Below are 19,508 nucleotides of genomic sequence, written 5' to 3'. Positions count from 1 at the left end.
AAAAAATTATTTAAGTATTACATATGTCTCCCTTTTTGCCCATTGACCTCCCTCAGCCTGCTTCCACTCCTGAACAGGCCCTCACCCCCCGAAATTGTCTGTGTCCATTGGTTATGCATATATGCATGCACACAAGACTTTGGTTGATCTCTTACAGGGCAGTGGTTTTTGTGGGACCCTCACAAACAAAAGCAGGCCAGCAACAAATATCTACTTAGCCTTTGTATTGATTTGCAACATGGTTGACCTAAGGCTCCACCTACATCCCTGGAGCAGGAGTTTGCAGATGCTTTTAGACCACGACTGTTCATTCATGGCTGTGAGGTTCAGATGCACAGAGGTCTCACTGCCACAGCTGGACCACAGCTGGGGCTGATCTGCAGTTGGGCTCAGAACAAAAACTTTCCAGTCCTTTGCTCGGACTCCAGGGAAAATGTTCTACGTTTCTCCGTTGTCATCTTTATGTTTTTAGTCTGTGTTCTTTACTGGATTTGGATGTCACTTGGACTGGTTTTCAGGTAACTTATTGACAGAAACTTAAATGCAATTGAACAAACTACCTCTTTTTCCGGAGTTCCTCCTCTTCTTTCCCTCGGTGCACTCCTCCCCAAGTCAGTCACAGCGGACACGTAACTTCTAGGGGACTCTGGGTCTATTGGAAAGGACAGGGCCAGAGTGAGCACCCACCTATCAAGGCAGACATGGCGAGCCATTCTCCCTGGTGACAACTATTTCCGCCCTTAAGCATGGAGAGACACCACGATGGAGAACATGGGTATGAAACTCATAGGGAATCATACAGTTGTGACACTAGACATAAAAACAGAGCATTTCAAAAGGAAAACTACCTGAGGTTGCAGAAGTATCATAGTCGTACCTATAAATAAAATGGTTGCATTGCTGATATAATTATACAGCAGCCTCCAGGCCAGGAAGGTCCCAGTTGGCAGGAATTTGTCATCTCAAAGACCTTTTAATATTTTCTATTTCTATTCTTTTTGCCTCCAATTTATAATGACTATTTTTAAGGCCTAGAGAAGATGGAGAATAACACTAATGTTCAGAAATGGAGACATTTTGTGGAACAACAATTTAAGAATGCAGTAAAAAAAAAAAAAAAAAGAAAAAAAAGAAAGAAACTATGACGATGAATACATAACTACGGTAATGTCCATTCTCTCTCCCTCTCTCTCTGTTTTTAAGTATTTATTGAGACTTGAGATGTCATCTTGAGGCTTAATGCTAAAAGGGCCTTATTTCTGTTCTTTCCTTGTGCTCAACTTAGCTGATCAGAAAGTAAACATTTATCCCAAGAAACAAAGGGATAAACATTCTCTAAACAGATAAACATTCTCTAAACATCCATTGCCAAATTGCTTATGAAATAGTAAATTGTTTTTGTTCCCCTTAAAGCAAAATATAAATAATCAGTTACTTTACAGAATTATGATTGCAAGGAACTCTTAATGGTATCTTATACCTTACACATTTATATGTGGAAATGTTACTTAAAAGTATTCTAATGGCCCATGTTATAAAATTTTACCAGTATAACTGGATCAAAATTTGTAAATTTTTTTCTCTTATGACTTTGATAAATGCAGTTATATTGAATAGCAAGATGCAGTAAATATGAAATATATCCATCTGTAAAGGGATGAGAAATACCGATTTATAAAAAGAAAATATGGTCTAAAGGTTTTGACTGTTTTGATGACAAGGAAGAATTGTCCATTGATAATAGGTGTCATGTCAGTTACATGACAGATAAAGATAAATGCCTAACTCTCTATGAGATGTGGAGTCCTTAGATTTAGCAAGGTAGCCTGGCAATAATATTCAGGTAAACTTAACCAGTTATTTTCATGAATGCTACAGGTTTATGTGCAGTATTTTTTCATTGTAAATTAATATAGTTTTATGATCACAGGGCTTTCATAGTGATCACAAATTTTAAATTACTTTTGCTAAGCATAGCTGGAAAAGTAAATATTTTAATAAAATACAAAATACCCTTGAAATGCACTGCAAAGCCCTCTGCACTCATGCCTTACTGATAGCATATACTCTATCTGCATATAATGTTGAGTGGTGATTAAACTAAGACTTTGAATAACTGGAAAAAGTAGCTAATTTATTAAAAAATTAGATTCTGACATGGCTCAGTCAGCGAAAATTTCAAATTGTAGACATTGATTTTGAAAATGCAAATTTATTGTTTTTGAATCATGTTGCATAGTGTAATAGAGTGGAGATAAATACTATAATAACATAGTAAAGTTGTGCAATGAGAATTAGTGAGCCATATATTACATTAATATGAAGTTTGAATTATGTCTTTTTTTGCCTATGGAGATATAGTCTATATTACAAATTCTGAAGTGTTAGGAGTTTATATCTGTTAGTGCTACCTTCTCTCTACATGACCTTGGTCAAATTTATTGTCCTCCCTGTGTCTCAGTCTCCCTCATGTAAAACAGTGTTTATAATAATCCCTATCACCTAGTTGTATGCCAGTGTTAACTGGATAATGTATGTGAAACATTTTGCAATGTCTGGTGATCCAACTTCTTAAAATCTACATAGAAAGCAGTTGCACCTTAAGGATTCATGAAAACAATGGTATAAAGATATCAAAATGCCATGTGCTTTTCAGTTATGTAAACCTCAAAAAAACATTTTCTGCATCTGAATTGCTATCTGTCCTTGCGTTGCCACTTCAAGGTGATAATCCATCTATGAAAATAGAGTTGAGAGTCACTTTTAGCCTAAATGGTCTAATTCTAATGTCAGTATGGGGTTACTGTAGCAGAAATAGAAAATAGATAAATTAAGCAATGGAATGGAAAAGAAAAGGAATACACTGAGTGATGGAAAGGAGACTGTTATATATACATACAGTTTAAAGATACAATCACAAAAATTTTACCCTAGTCGTGTCCTTTAAGTGGAGAAAGTTATTAAATAAATCCTAGTCTCTTGTAATCATCCATCGATTACTTTGCTACATATTTCAGTTTTGCTTCCTGAGTACTTTGCTGTAGAACCTTCTACATAGAATGTAAGCAAATTACTTATTGAGTGAATGACTACAAAGTTTTAAAAAACCCAGGAAAGCCGAAACCGGTTTGGCTCAGTGGTAGAGCGTCGGTCTGCGGACTGAGGGGTCCCGGGTTCGATTCCAGTCAAGGGCATGTACCTTGGTTGCGGGCATATCCCCAGTGGGGGGTGTGCAAGAGGCAGCTGATCAGTGACTCTCTCTCATCGATGTTTCTAACTCTCTCTATCCCTCTCCCTTCCTCTCTGTAAAAAATCAATAAAATATATTAAAAAAATAATAAAATAAAAACAGAAGATGACAAATTAAAAAAACAAAACAAAACAAAACAAAACAAAAAACCCCAGGAAAAAACTAGTGGCTAGTTAAAATCTAGTGCAAAGGTGTTAATCTCTTAAGGAGACTACTAGTCAATTACGGGGTGTCTTGACATAATTTAAAATTGGTAAAATGTTTAATTTTTTGTTGTATTGTAACTAACAGTTGTCTCAACCCTACCATTGAGCTACAAAACCACTTTCCCTTTCAATTTCAAATGAGTAAATTTTTGTGAACTGGTGATCCAGTCACGCCACACACACCACGTCCAACCATCACATGGAAAGATGAGATCTATGCGGTGAGGCGCATGTGCACAGCAGTGGTCCCAGGTGGGCTCACAGCTCAGGAGGGATGAGATGTGGGGATGGAAAACGACAGAGCTGGAGGGTGGGCATCGGAACCACAGGAGAGACAAAGGAAGGTTGGTCCACCTTGCAGACCCAGGGCACTGTCGAGGTCTGGGTGGTAGTTGTTATTGGCGTCCATGTCTGGGAGAGAGGCACTGGGAGGCGGCCTCCCACAGTCGCTCTGGTACCATGGACAGTGGGTAGCACCATCTTGGGGCAGCGGGTGGCAGGGCTGGGGCAGGGGGCTCCTTCTCAGAGCTCTCAGCGAGGAGTTCCTTTCGGGCACGTCCGGCAGCAGCTCAGTGATCAGACGGTGGAGGATGCTGTTGTCGGGCAGACTCCCCCTCCTCTTCTCGGCCTTAATTTGGTCACAGATGTCCTGGAGGGCCGAGTCCAGAGCCTCAAAGACGGCCGTTTTGCAGGTTGCCTTTCCCGCCTGCTTTTTGGGCGTCGGATGCTTTTTCCTCCGGAAAGGCACGGGGCTGACGAGGAAGGCGAGCTTGGACAGGCCGGGGTCCGGGTCCCGCCTCCTGGGCTCCTCGGTGCTTTCGTGCTTGGTGCGTTCGTGCTTTCGCATCGTGGTGAAGCGGGTGTACGACGCCGGGCACCTGCCTTTGCAGGAGCTGACGAGGTGCCGGTGGTGGTGGTGGTGGTGGTGGTGGTGGTGGTGGTGGTGGCCGGAGCCGTAGAAACTCTCCGAGGACGTGAAGGAGAAGTGGTCGAAGTCGCTCTCGCTGCAGAAGGACGAGCCCTCGACGTGAACGCAGTCGCTGTGCTCGGACACCACGCCGTCCTGGTCGCTGTCGGAGAGCTCCAGCTGGGCTCTGGGCGGCTCCTCGCTGGTCACCTCGATGTGGATGGGCACCAGGCTTTTCGACGTGTAGCCCCGTGGCCCCGGGCCAGGGTGCCTGCTCGGGGGGTCTTCCTCCAGCAAGGACTCGACGGAGAACCGCCTGGAGGGGCAGAGCCCGGGGAGCTGCGGCTCGAGGGCCGCGGGGGAGAGCATCTCGTCCCCGAGGTTGGGCATGGACTTGGACTTCTGGATCAGCTTCTCGAACTCCGAGATGCGGGTGGGCACCATGTCCCTGGGCACCTCGGAGTCGGCCGAGGCCTGGCTCCACCCGGGCAGCAGGCCCCGGGCGTGCGGCTCCTTCTCGTACTGCAGGACCCTGGACTTCACGGAGCACATCACGTCGGAGCTCAGCAGGTCCTTGCGGTTGATGCGGTGCATCTTCTTGTACATTTTCAGGAAGCCCGGGGCGTCGTGGGCCGGCCTGTGGCGGAGCCGGGACCGGCCGCCGGCCCTGGGCTCCGGCAGGAAGGAGGGTGCCCACGGCCCCGGGCAGCCCTCCCGGGGGTCCTCCTCGCAGAGCAGGGAGCCCATGCTCTCCGACTTGGCTCTGGGGTCGGGGAAGCCGCTGTCGCAGTCCTCGTCGTTCAGGAGGTCGTCGCAGCTGCGGGACTTGATTTTGGGGGACACGGCCTCCTCGGTGCTGCTCCAGACCTCGGCGTTCTGCCGGGCCATCTGCCAACCGTTCTTGAAGGCCAGGGCCCGCTGCGAGTCGCGCGGGACGTCCAGGTGCTGTCCGTATGCGGGACAGCCGTCTAGCTCCGGGCAGGGGCTGCCGCGGGGCCCTGAGCAGCTGCAAAGGGGTGCACACATTTTGCTATCATCCCCACCTTTCAATCCAGAGCAGCGTGGCGGGAGAGAGACGTGCGGAGAGGTTAAAAGTTTCACAGAGAGCAGAGAGCAGGTCAGTTAGCATCAGACAGACAGGCAGCAAGAGAAAGCAGCGGGATTAATACAGACACATGGTTACCCTCCAAGCTCCCCCTGCGGAGAAAATGGTCTCATCCTAAGGCACGATACTATGTTTGCACTGAAGGTAGCTTTAGAGATATTAGAATTGACAAGACCATGCATAAAACATCACTGATGTAGCTCTGTGGTTGGCAAACTGCGGCTCGCGAGCCACAGGCGGCTCTTTGGCCCCTTGAGTGTGGCTCTTCCACAAAATACCACGGCCTGGGTGAGTCTATTTTGAAAAAGTGGTTTTAGAAGAAGTTTAAGCTTAAAAAATTTGGCTCTCAAAAGAAATTGTAATCGTTGTACTGTTTATATTTGGCTCTGTTGACTAATGAGTTTGCCCACCATTGGTATAGCTAATATGACCAATAGCTAGTAAGACCTCTTTCCTCTACTGAATACTTCATACATATTTCTGCAAATATCATTTGCCTCAAATATGGTAGAGTATTGTATACGTTAATAGCATGACCTGGTAGCAATTTAAGGGTTTAATAATGAATGCCCCAAATGATATAGATACTAATCAAGTTAATAGGGTCAGGATTTGAATCTCATTTGATATATACTATTATAATAGAAAGGTAAAGCGTAGCTTGTAAATTTGCATTTAATTAAAACTCCACAACTGCCTTAGTTAATTTTTCATGGGCACTAGCTGGGAAAAGCTGTAAGATGAAGTATTTTCCAAAATGGCAAAATGAAGACACTGTGAACTATGGCTGCTAACATTTTCCAGAGGGGGGGAAAAATACACAAACTAGCATGTCTTTAAACAAAACTAACTTACCTCTTTACTCGCTCCACCTACAACCTTTTGGGAGGCAGGCTGTCACGAGCATGGCTGGGTATATATGATGTGAAACTTTCACCAGAGGTAAAGGCATCCTGCTTTCCCCAGGGAGGGTCTTTTTAAAACCTCGTTTACCATTTGATAACAGAGCTCAGCATGGCCTCAGTTCGGAGCATGCATGGGAAAACTCTTTTCTTTTGCTTGGCTGAATTGACTAATAGGTAAGAGGCCAAGTCCATCTGAGGAGACATTTTCTCCTTAGAAATAAACCGAGTGGCAGAAAATAACTCTGTTGAGCACCTGCCTTGCAATCTTTCCAACTTCTTGGAACGTAAACAGGCACATAAAAAGCAGATAGCTAGGGTTTGGGAAAGGAAGCTGGCTTAACACTCCCTAGGAGGAACACACACAGCTAAGTCAATCAATCCGTTTAGCTTTTGGGTGGTCTCCAAGCATAAAGACTAATGGCATTTGGGTGCCTGTGTGTTATCTTAAGACATTCATTTGCATCAATGAGCAGACTCTGATAAAGGCAACCTTGCTAATTTGAGGACAGGTATCAAAGGGTCTGCTCCCCAACCCCCAAACTTCTGGTTAGTTTTCAGTTTTATTAGGCTATAGAGCAGAGCTGGTGTCTTCTGTCTATCCAGACTCTAGGCATAAAAACCAGCCCATCTTTTGCATGCAAACCAGCTCCCTCTCCCCTTGAACTACCACGTGGCCACGCTGTTAGTGCCTGCACTGGGTAGATGTGGCGGAATCGGTGCTATTGCACGGAAACTCCTGTGAGAGGCCGCTTTCTTCACACATTTCAGATTCCTTCTTGGTTCTGTCTCAACCTCAGCAGGTGGGAGGAGACTGTGGAGCCCCAGATTTGGTATAGACCCAGGTGACACTGGGTCAAGCCTCAGTCTCCCTCTTAGCAACATCCCTGTTATGGTGGCACTAGTGCATGCAACAGGATGTCAGGGACATGAAGGAGTAACGTGCCCCCTTTCAGCACAGCTTGCTGGATTCCGGAGAAGAGAAAGGTCATATGGGAAAAAGGCTTGTTGGTGTCTAAGCTTTATAATTATGGCTGAAAACCAATTCATTCTTACCACCGTGCCATCATGGATTGAACACGGTATTGATGGATATCCTACTGTATATATGCATATTGACCGAAATAGAGAGCAGGTGATTAAAGAAATGACTTCACAGGTTAGACAGATTTTATCAGGAATTAAATAATAACAAAAAAGCCCAATTCATTTTAGGCAACAATGTTCTCTGTTGCTACTTCTACTTCCTATTCTGTAACTTTGATTAATTTTGCTAGTTGTAGAACATTAGAAAAAGTTGATAATATGCAAGTGTTTGCAAATGTAATCCTTTCTTAGCCTGCCAGTAAACTATTTGATACTTTGAATTTGTCTCCCCCCTCCCTAAAAAACACACCCAAAAACGACATATTTGGAAGGAAAAAAGCATTAACAGAAGATAGACTCCTTTATGCCACTTGGATGGCTCAACCTGAGTTAGTCTGTGTAGGAAGAAAGCTATTGTTCCAAAAGTTCATCGAAATGCTGTCTCTGAATGGTTATCCCTGGGCCAGCATTCACAGGGAACTCCAGCTTAAAACATGTACTAGCAACGTGTTTACATTTCTATTCACTGCTGTTTACCTTTTGCTCTGGATGGGGAGGAAGGGGAAGAACTAATGAAAGACTGGGTCAGGGTGGCACTTGATCCCGGGTGGTCCGCCCGGCCGGGGCTGGTCCTGCTCGCCCTTGGGTCCCCCAGGCCCCTCGGCTGCCCCACGGCTGGCTCGCTCTTCCTCCTTTTCCGGAAGTCACTGGCCAGGCCTGCAGAGCTGCAAGAAGGAACCACTGCAGTTTGGTTGGTGTTGGAGGGGGTTAACGTGAACCAGAAAGACGGTGGGATATGCTAGCAAGTGCTATAACCCTTCTCCTCCACCCCCAAACTGCATTTTTAGGAATTTGTTCCTTGATGTTAAATACGATCCTATCTAATAAAAAGGTAATAGGCAAATTGACCCCAACAGCAGACATCCGGGAATGACCAGTTGCTACGAAGCACACTGACCACCACTGGATGGCACTCATGGGCCCAGTTTACAAAGTCTTCTACTTACGCCGAGAGAAATCTAGAAAAGGGAAATTTATGTTATGAAAATGTGTGTTGTTGGTGATAAAGTGTGGCTGGGAGTTTGAGTTATTCGATAATGCTGTTGAACTGTGCCTGAATTTCTGTAATATTTTAAAGTAAGTATGATGTACAAAGCCCATGAACAGAACATACCCCAGCAGACTTTTAAGGCAGGACTAGTGGTTGGTTACAGGCTATTTTGGGTCAAGTTTACTTTGTCTCTGCTTCTTGTCAAGTGTGTAAACTTAGTAAGTTATGGAGCCTGAGTGTCAGCATACTCAGAGATAAAATGGGGGTGATGGTACTTAAGTACAGTGGTGTCTTCAGGATTGAATATGCCTATGTACTTAGAATGCTTGGTATATAGTGTAAGTCCTTATTTATTGGCAGTACAGTAATTCTAATTTGTGTGGTAAGAGTAAATGAACACATATGTGTTTTATAAAATTTTTTAAATATACAGGGATAGGCAACAGTAGTTTTCAGGTGTGGGAATACAAAACAGTTTATTCTGTGTTATTATTTATTCATATTATAGCTGTCAACCTACTTTTGCACACTCCTGTATTAAATGCGTCATATAACAGTATTGAAAAATTAGATGTTTATAATCCCCATTTAAAGAAATGGTTATAGAGGAGACAGGGAAGGGTAGAATTTCTCAGTCTGTAAAGGAGTCCAGAAATATTTCCCTTGATTTTTATAAACTTTTGAATATGATCATATAAAATGATGCAGAAACAAAACAATTTCATGCAGTATGGTACGTAAAAGAAAAACATAATGCGTGATCCCCATTGCTGTTTCACTGAAAGAGAAAGCACTGGCACACAATATTCCAGCTGCATAACCTAATAACATTCTTACCTACTGGGTCTTTCCAGGCTTCTATCTATAGAGGATTGATACACGGAGGCCTGTTAAGACAGAAGAATAGTACCGTGAAAAAATTGTACTTTGTCCATGAACATTAAATCAGGTATGCTACAAAGGATATTGCCAAAGTTGAGATTAAAAACAGCATTTATTATGATCAGAAAAAATGTCTCCAAAAGAAATCGTGCCACAGGGTTTCTATTTTCTTCCCATCTGTTGTTTCTCTTCTGATTTAAAGCACTGTATTGCTCTGTTTTACTCACATTACAACCTAAACACTCCCTGGGAGAAAAAAAAAAAGAAAGAAAAATCAGTAACTGCTCCTTATGTTGGAAATTGGCTATAAATAGAAATTTCCTACATAAAGAATGGTTTGAAGATTTAAAAAAACTTTGTAGACATTCAATCCTTATAAAGCATAAACTTTTTAAAAATAAATTTTTGTCATGTTGTAAGTGTTATCTTTAAAACCTAAAATTTAAGCTGAACTTGAGACATCTTTCATCTGTCAACATAGACATAACATTTTGATAAAAACCACAGAATTTGGCTTGAAATGAAATCAAGTCAGGTATAGATTATTACATCTTTTAAATTGTTAACCATCTTTCAGGTAAGTTTATAATAAATGAGTTAATGAACCAATATATAGCCTTAAAAAAGTTGACTTTTAACATTTTGATCAGCTGTCCATGATTGGAGGAAATAAAAACTGATAAATAATTCCAAATGCTTTTTATACACACCATTTTCATGCTCCATTCTGAACAGTATAGTGAAATAGATATTAAGCAAAAATGTTATATAAGAATTTTTCACTTCCAATGGCTACCCACTGGAATAATTGCTAAAATATCTAAAAGGTAAGAGAAAATCAGGTTCTAGAATGCTGGAGGTGACAGTGATATTTAGAATGTATAGGAAAATGTGTATTAAATAGTCTTGGCTTTAGTACTATTTGATTACTTCTTTATCACAAATAAACTTCTTTATCACTTCATCTGGTCTGATAAAGAACTGAAATTCTAGTTTGAAAATATTCTTCTATATGAATGTCTAAAAATGCTAGCCAAAAATGCAGAATTTGACACATTTTATCTTTAGTTCTTACCTATAAGAAATATTTTACTAGATTAAAACCTTCTTAGTGAAAATTGAACACTTGAAGAACTATTTCTATAACTGTAGTTTCTATTTGTAAATTAGCACCAATTAAACAGTTAAAATATATGTATATAATTTTGAGATTCTTTATGTAGATCAGTTTGACAAGCCCTTTTATGAAGCAGAATATAAAATTGTTTCTATTAAGTAATATTTTCTTTTAATTCCATCTTACTAAATGAGAATGGAATCTTGACCAGAAATAAACAAAAGCATCTTCTGCAAAAGAATAGTCCCCCCAATAGATGGAAAAAAGTCATATTGTAATATTTTTTTAGTTCCTAAAAAACATTCAGATTTCTAGGTTCTCAATAAATATAAACTTAGGGGAAAAAAAAGTTTGGTTTGCTGATGTGATAACTTTACAAGATTATTTTAACTCAACTCTGAATCAGACACTGGAAAGGTGGAAAAATAAATACTAATTAAGAAGGAAGACCAACAAGTAAATAAATAAAGCCATGTACTAATATTTCGATTTAGGAATATGAATTCTCTATGTTTGCAGAAGAGCGATACCCAACAGCCTCGGAACGTCGCATCTGTATGGATGGCTCCCTTCCTGGGACACACAACCACAAACCACAGCTGGTCCTCAGAAAGTGTCAGTTTCAGAGCACTCTTAGAACAACCCTGGAGTGGTCAGAAACTTTGGATTGCCAGCTTGGGATGAGCCTAAATAATATTGTCATATGCATTAAAGCATCCTACAGGAAGTGAAGGCTCTACACTTCCGATTGTTTTAGACTTGGGCTAAGAAACTACAGTTCCTCCTTGTGTTGGTTTTTCCACAATCCAAAACAAACAGAAATGGATTGTGTGACTTTCTGTATACTCAAAGGAAAAGGTGTAGTATTAAAAGGAAACGGTAAAAAGTCTAGGTAATGACCAAGAGAAAACCTTGTACGAGATTGTATGAAGGGTACTCATACTGAAATGGAAACTGTCTCCAGAAAGGAGGCAACATGCTTTACCTCTTATGATCGGCTGGGCATTCGGATGTGACCATTATTTTAACACACCTAAGCAAGGGTCGTTTTAATAACATAGAGTCACCGAACCACTCTTTTTGTTAAGTGATCATGTGATTATACGTGCTTAAAAGTCCTTAACACATTGCGGACGGATCACGAGAATTCTCGTGTTTCCTGCTCTAAAGCTTGTGGCCAATCATACCTTAAAAAGCCATTAGCTTGTAAGAACATGTAATAAATAACTTTAAAGTGCAATGGGCATTTAATTTTAAAGCATGCCTTTAACATTTATACAAAAAACATTTTTTGTACTCGTTCAATAGAAACTTACCTGGCCACTGGGTAAAGCTAGCAATAAAACTACAGGTCCACAATGTGTTCATTATTGTTCATTAATGCCAGTTTCTCAGTTTTACTTATGGATATGTTGTTTGTGGCATGTGCTAGACATTTGATAAAAGTTAGTGAAGGTAATGTCTTATCACTTTAAATTTTTATAGAAATGTTGGACACAAGTTATTAAAGTACCTTATCAAAGTATTTTTTACACTCTGAAAATAACTATGATGTGAAACTAGTAACATAGTTAATATGCTCTCAGGATCATACAACTTTCTCAATCCCAAAGAAGTAATGGCAAATTAATTTAACCATCAACATAACCATTACCATACCAATATAGAATGCACAGAATTAAGCTTCTACTATTTTTAGGCCAAGAATTTAATAGGAAATCAAGAGTTAATAGGAAATAGTTTTAAGTCTATAGTTTGTTTCTAAAAGATTTGAGCTCTAAATCCATTTCCTGGAAGTGCTAAGAAGTATGCTGTAAAGCACATGTGTCAAACACAAGGCCCGCGGGCCAAATCCGTCCCGCCAGGCCTTGCAATGTGGCCCGCACCGCGCTGTCATCACTGCACTCCGCTGCGTTTCCATCACAATGACAGTTTATGACTGTTCAGTAAACCATTTGGCCCGCGATTTAGGCTGGATTTTAGATTTTGGCCCCTTCTCTGATTGAGTTCGACACCCCTAGTGTAAAGGAAAGAGCCGGTATGTTAAGGTTATGAGGTCTGTTTTATTTTTAATGTGTCACCATCTTACCATGTGATTTTGGACATTACTTCCTAAAATTATTGAGCTCTACTTTTCTTGACTGAAAAATAAGGGAGTTGGATATGGTTATCTCTAAATTCTATTTCAGTGGTCAATGAACCAACTGCCTTAAAAACAACCAAGCAATATCTGGCCAAAATATCTGAGAAAAATATCTGACCAAATTGAATTCCAAAATAAAATTTTGGGCCATCCATGTGCTTAATTGACACCTTTCCTTCAGCTGTCAAGGAAGCATAAGAATATACTTGTTTTTCTTTCCAGAATATAATTGAAATACTTTTATTTACTTTATATCATATGCCTATTTATAAAAAAAAAAGTGTTTAGAAGTGACTGAACTCACTAACCCTGAATGTTCCTGATTACTCTATTTTACTCTTAATTGAATAAATGCCTAAATATTTGCATAACTTCTATTTAACATACACTGATGCATAGCTCAGGGGAATGGAAGCTCTGGTAAGCTGGCTATTTCCTTTGGAGACTGTAATTGCAATTCCAGTTTTTACCACTGTGTGTCAGTACTGCTTGCAGCAGCACAGGCACTCCAGTAGCTTTATTTTACTTTCTAGTTGCACGTATTTAACTGAGTTAAGACTTTTCACTGAAGACGAAATATTAAGTATTTTTATGTTTATTTAGGACCACAGAGACACTACTATTCAAACACCCATTTATTCCCTTCGTCCTAGCTGCTTCTAAGAGTTTTCAGAGAAGTGTTTATACACTGGTGTTTAGCAAGACCGTCACTTTTGCTTGTTTGCTAATGAGTCCTAAATCTGCTTTCCAAGCTATTTTATTTTTCTTTGCAAAGAGCAGGATAAAAAGCTTTTGACTCTGGATTATTTATTTCCCTTTGACCAATTCAAATAAAATTTTACATTGCCGGGCATAAGTTTATTTTACCTAGCAGACGGTGATGAACATTTCTAGAGAGAGAGAGAGAAGGCAAATGCATTTCATGTCATTCTCCAGGGGTAATCCAGGTCGTGTGTGGATTACAGGTGGAGAAGGATTGGGAATGCCTGTCGGTGTGGACCCAGAAGTTGTAACGTGTGTGCCAGTTACTTGTCAGCCCTGTTCATTCCTTTTTTTTTTTTCTTAGCTTTAAATTTTTTTTTCAATTCAAGTTTACATTCAATACTTACTCTGATGCATGTCAGCCCTATTCTTGATTTTGTCCGATGCTAACATGCATACATTGCATTTAGGAAAATGAAACAATTACAGTGCATTTTGGGACTATAAGGGGCCTAACCATCTGATTATCTAAGAACCTAAAGGTTCATTTTGCACCTCCAGGCATGGTGCTTAATTGGCTCTGAGAAGCCTCCTGGGGGCATGTTAGTCTAATCCACATGTGTCAAACACAAGGCCCGCGGGCCAAATCCGTCCCGCCAGGCCTTGCAATGTGGCCCGCACCGCGCTGTCATCACTGCACTCCGCTGCGTTTCCATCACAATGACAGTTTATGACTGTTCAGTAAACCATTCGGCCCGTGATTTAGGCTGGATATTAGATTTTGGCCCCTTCTCTGATTGAGTTCGACACCCCTAGTCTAATCAAAGCAGGTGGTCAATACTCGCACAAAGACCACTTTGCTTGGTGTTCTATGACCCCCTCCTCCCCTGGATAGCAGGGCCCACTTTTCAGAAAGAGCCCACACGGTATCATTCTTGTCCATGGAGTATGACTACGTAACGAGGCGAAGGTAGGAGCTCAAAAATAGCTTAGACACTTCGGGAACTGTAAAACACAGACAGACATTTGGGATCGCAGTAACAGCCCCTAAGAGAGAAACATGAAAAGGAGAGGAATCTGTCTTTACCTCGTTGGGAACACCAGGAGAATGGTCTTGAACATAGTCCAGAGCCTTTTTAGGAGGCTGGGTGTCGGTGCACACCACAGAAGCAGAGTGTAGAGATGGAATGGAGGACAGTCAATGGCAGCAAGGAATGGACATGTGGAAAAGGTGACAACAGTTAGAAATCGAGTGGCGACAGCATCAGGTACACACACAGAGGGACACGCGTGGTGCGCCGTGGGGGTGGCCTGGGAGGAGGAGGGCTATGTTTGTCACTGATCTCAAGCGCTGGCGGTGTGATTAGTGTATCGATAGACTCGGCTTATCAGGTCCAGTTAGCACTCCTAGTCTTGGGGCACGGAGGAAGGCGAGGGCGATTAAAGAAACATTAAGGGAGCAAGTGGGCACGTGGAGAGCATGCTGTGAGCTTCTGGGGTGGCTGGGAAAGATGCTAGAAAAATGCTGCTGACAGGCTCAGGACAGAAATTGGGACAGTCCCCATATACTGATCAACAATGAGAATACGTGCCACATGGAGCTAGAGAATTTGTTGTCTCTGAAATAAAATACATTGATGTGACTGCTAGGATGCAAATTAAAAAAAAAAAGGAAAAACTATGCCTCTTTATGAGGCATAAGACAGTCTAGGAAAAATTCTTCGGTGTATATTTATTTACAGCCACTTTTGGTCCAGTTCTAACCCAGTCTCCTTTGCATTTTAAAGGGCAAAGGGGATTACTACATGCAACCAGGAGTGAATATAGGACGTAGTACCTGAGCATATAAATCAGCCTATGATGTGGCAAGAGAGAGATTGTATTCCCTGGTCTTTAGTAAAATTCCATGCGGCGTAATAAACAGTATTTTCTTTGAGAGTTTAAAATTCAGAAACACCAGGAAATGCATCAACAACATGGAACTGACACGCCTCACAGGCACTGCTGCTGGTAGGTAGAGTTCCACAGTAAACCTTGAGTTGATGAAGGAAATTGCTTATTGGAGGCCTGTTGACTCTTTATACCACACAGACCGATTTCCAGAAGGTTCCCTTTGGCAGGGGTTTGGGGAGGTGGCTTCCAGTAGCAAGACTGGAAATCATTCCTTACTTTTCCCTTTCCTTGTGTCCCTGAGAGTAGAGGTGTGTCATAGTGGGGATGTTCTGGCAGGAGGTCACTGTGGGAATTGTCCAGAGGTGTTTTTGTTGTTGTTTGGTTGGTTGGTTGATGGGACTGGGCTTGACATCTGATTCTGTCACTTATTATCCTGGGCAAATTACGTAGCCCCTCTGGTCTCTGGTTTCTCCTTCTTGAGGGGCCTTGTGAGGACTCCCTGGGGAAATGCCTGCAGACCCAGCCTCGCCACGTGCTTGGCGATTCTTCAGCAACAAGGGCTATGCGAATAGTACTTATTGTTGTTATCAAGCCATCATGCTCTTCTGAGTGAACTAGACCAAAGTGGACTGTAAACAAATACACAGCTTCTGTAGACCCGCCATGGTCTGGCTGTGCGAGGACAAGGCCTCGCAGCAGTTTGAATTTGCTCAGATATCAAGGGCGCCTTGCGGGTGATTGAGTGGTAAAGAAACACCGCATAGCACGTGTCTGAGCATGTTTACCCGTGTGGTCCAGAAATGATTGTGGGCTGAGTGTGCATCTAAGTACACACCCAACGTTCGTTCTCTGCATGACGCCAATCGCTCTGACAATATGTTGTGTGAGTCAAGCCACATCCCCCTGGTTGGTGTTCTCACGGGAAGAGTCCAGCCTCACTTACCGGCCGTCCAAACTCCAGCTCTGAAAAGAACTTATACCAGGGCTCCTTCTCTAACTCTACGTCATCGGGATGTATGCGGTCAGTCTAGAGCAGACGTGAAGGAAAGGGAAGGAAAAGGCACACTGAGCGAGGTGAGGAGGATGCTGTGTGGCATGACCCACGCGCGCATTCACACGCCAACGTGCACCTGCTCTCATCCCACGCGTCTCAGCCACAGAGGATGGGGGGGGGGGTGGAGGAAAACGGGTAAATCGGGGATGGAGATGAGCTTCGAAGGCATCACGAGGGCCCTGGCAGCCTCCTCTGTCCACCCTTCTGCATCCCTCCTTAGCCTGAGGCATCACCCATGAGAAACTGCCGGTGACAGCGAGGAGGCACGTTGACAGCTCACCAGGGCTTTAGGCCACGCTCAGCTGTTGCTGGGCAGCCAGCTCCCGGGGTGGGGCTGGGGGTGGGGGGAGGAGTTGGGAGAAAGAGATCAGCACATCTGCCCTGGCTGGTCCCAGCGTTCAGTCTGCAGTGCAGACAGTCCACTCAGGTGCAGGAGGTGGGAGCCCGGGAAGCCAGAGGGCAGGTGGGGGGAGATCCAGGCAGGGAGGAGTGAGGTGCTGGAGGCGGTTAGGGGTCCATTGGCAGGAAGGCTGGGGTCTGGGTGAGGGGCAGAGGGGCAGCCAGGTGGAGGTGGAGGTGGAGGTGGAGGTGGTGGAGGTGGAGGTGAGCAGCCAGCCTCTGTCTTTCAGCCCCTGGACAACACCTACATGTCCTGACAGGCGTTAGGAAAGCAAAGGAAGGAGGGAGCTCACCCAGATGGGAGAGAGAGCCGGGGTGCTCGGGCTTGGTGTGGGGAGCCCGCTCCTGGGCGGAGGGGAGGGGCTACCAGTGACTTCTCCACAGGGTGACATAGGAATCGGCTTCCGGCCGGGCTCCCGGGGAGCAGGTGGCGGAGTTGTTGGGAGGGGGGGCTGTAAGAGAGGCGAGGAGAAACTGGTTCGTTAGGCAGAGGTGCTCAGGGCGTGGAGGGGACACCAGGGCAGCGGCTGCGGCCCTGCCTGAGGCAAGGGAGGGCGGTCCCGGCAGAACAACTTGGGATAGTGTGGACCATTGAAAGAATGGTGTGGACCATTGAAAAGATGGTCTGGACCACTGAAAAGATGTGGAGGCAAGGGGCCTCTCAGAGCGTAAAGAACGAGCACATTTTGTCCCTCTGGGTGGCTCAGTGGTTGCGTGTCAACCCGTGAACCAGGAGGTCATGATTCGATTCCTGGTCAGGGCACACGCCACGGTTGCATGCTTGAACCCCAATGGGGGGCATGCAAGAGGCAGCCAATCAATGATTCTCTCTCATCATTGATGTTTCTATCTCTCTCTCCCTCTCCCTTCTCTCTGAAATCAATAAAAACATTATTATTTTTTTTTTAAAGGAAGAAAGATCACATTTTATGAGATACCCCAAGGATCACTTTTTCCTGTAGACCTTGAGCTATGAAAGTGGGTTTGGTTGGGGTTAGTTTTTTTTTAAAATATATTTTTCACAGCACCTTGGTGGCTTATGGCTGGGCAGAAAGCAAGGGAGAAAATCTACCCTTGTAATTTAGAGAAAAAGCCAGTTTATAATCGACTTGCTCCCCTTTCGTGGTTACTGTATTTAAGAGAGAAAAACGAGGAGTGTTAATATAAACTGTTGGACAAAATACATCAATTACTTGAATAAGAGCCAACTCAGCATCAGAGCATTTATGTTACCTGCTGACATCCCAGTGCTCTCAAGTAGCTCTGAACCACACTGTTCTGGGCTCTGGATTTCTATTAAAAATGGGTGCTTACGGTACTGCATATGGGTTAGTCCTTCTCTGGTGATTATTACATGGGACTAATTAAACATTGTGCAATTGGGCAGTACAATTTTAAGTCAGAAAAAGACCCCTTTGTGTCCCTAAAAGCCATTCCTCCGATCAGAGGAGGACATATTCTTTGTAACCCTGGATGCTTTGAGATAGTCCGTATTCAAACAAAAGCCATTATTTTGAAATTAGCTTGTCAGAGTGTTTTAATGATTCTCCCCCATAGTGTAAAAATAATATATAGCCTATATTTATTAATATATTATATCCAAAAGATTTTCAGAGAGGTGCTTTCTATTCCAATATTTTATAATATGAGGTTATCATGGTAGCTACAGACAGAAACAGAAAAATTGGGACATCATGGCAAAATAGTGGCAGGGTCTAAGTTATCTGGCGCGTGCAGTAATCATCATGATAAAAGCCATGGAGTAACCGTGGGGAATATTTTGGGTGGGATGCTGAGGGATGAAAGCAGAATAGGACCGTATGTTTGTACAATAGTCTCAAAGCCTGTGGCAGGTGGGGCTCCATAAGAAAACACACATATTTAAATAATAACTGAAGCATAGAACTACTTCATGGAATAGTTCGCTGGAGAGGATTTTTAGGGAAAATGACATCAGAGCGAATTTTTCAGCAAATTTTGTTTTGTCTAAAGAGGCCTGATCATTCCTCCACAGAAAAATGAATCTTTGGCCTTCTTCAAATCTCATTGTTCCTAATGTTATATACTTAAAAAACATGGTGAATTCTTGGTTTTATAATCTCGGCTTTCAAGTACAGTCTTTGAGGGAGACAAATTTTTCTTAGAGGAAACAAATAAAACACACACACATATTGAACAGCAGAGGGCAGCACATTCACCAAACAAACCATGTATTTACAAGTGGTTACAACTTCACTTAGACTTCCACCTTAAGAAACTCTAGAAAGACAGATATACAAAATCCTGTCTTACAGAAACATATTTCTCTTCTCCAATACTGAAAGGGGAACAGAATGTCTGTTGTCCTGTTACCCTACCTTAGAATGGCAATTTTCTCTGAATTATGATTTTGTAGATTAAAAATCCAGTGTCTAGTCACAGTGGGCAGCTATCGGGAATCCATGCCAATAGAAAATAGAGGAAACACCCTAAACAGCGATAACTGGTCATTATCTCTCACACTGGGATGTGATGAGGGGCACGTGCTTGAGTCTTTAGGGTAAAGAAGCTGTAAGCGGCAGAACTGGAATTCTCTCTCTGCTGTGGCTGATCTATTGAATCCTGTTAATCATGTGACAGTTAACAGTGTTAGGTGGCAGCCTAGACCCACTGCTAAGGTACACAGAGGCCTGAAGACAATAGTGATGGACACATGGACAGTCAGCCAACAGACATACACACTCCTAATCTCACTAAATCAACACTTTCCACTTGTAACTTGAAGGTTCCTCTGAGTGGTTGGACGTGAATATTAACACTTAGATACTCATA

General features: G+C 42.8%; 1 protein-coding gene across 5 annotated transcripts in view; it reads right to left on the bottom strand.

Moving 5' to 3' along the window:
- SORBS2 (sorbin and SH3 domain containing 2) overlaps positions 1-19,508 on the bottom strand; it is a 155,691-nt gene that overhangs the window by 26,260 nt on the left and 109,923 nt on the right. For 3 of the 5 annotated variants that reach the window (XM_045588945.1, XM_045588947.1, XM_045588946.1), the window contains 7 exons: positions 16,991-17,149; positions 16,188-16,271; positions 14,439-14,495; positions 9,345-9,394; positions 7,994-8,181; positions 3,811-5,406; positions 561-652 (listed from right to left, as the gene is read on the bottom strand). In XM_045588945.1, coding sequence (XP_045444901.1) covers positions 561-652; positions 3,811-5,406; positions 7,994-8,181; positions 9,345-9,394; positions 14,439-14,495; positions 16,188-16,271; positions 16,991-17,149 — 2,226 coding nt within the window. The remainder of the gene's footprint in view (positions 1-560; positions 653-3,810; positions 5,407-7,993; positions 8,182-9,344; positions 9,395-14,438; positions 14,496-16,187; positions 16,272-16,990; positions 17,150-19,508) is intronic. The other 2 variants (XM_045588948.1, XM_045588949.1) reach the window with 1 other exon arrangement.

This window comes from Pipistrellus kuhlii, unplaced genomic scaffold, assembly GCF_014108245.1.
Source record: "Pipistrellus kuhlii isolate mPipKuh1 unplaced genomic scaffold, mPipKuh1.p scaffold_m20_p_3, whole genome shotgun sequence".
Lineage (NCBI taxonomy): Eukaryota > Metazoa > Chordata > Mammalia > Chiroptera > Vespertilionidae > Pipistrellus > Pipistrellus kuhlii.
The sequence above is the reverse complement of the archived record's forward strand: the minus strand, read 5'-3'. Positions and strand labels throughout refer to the sequence as shown.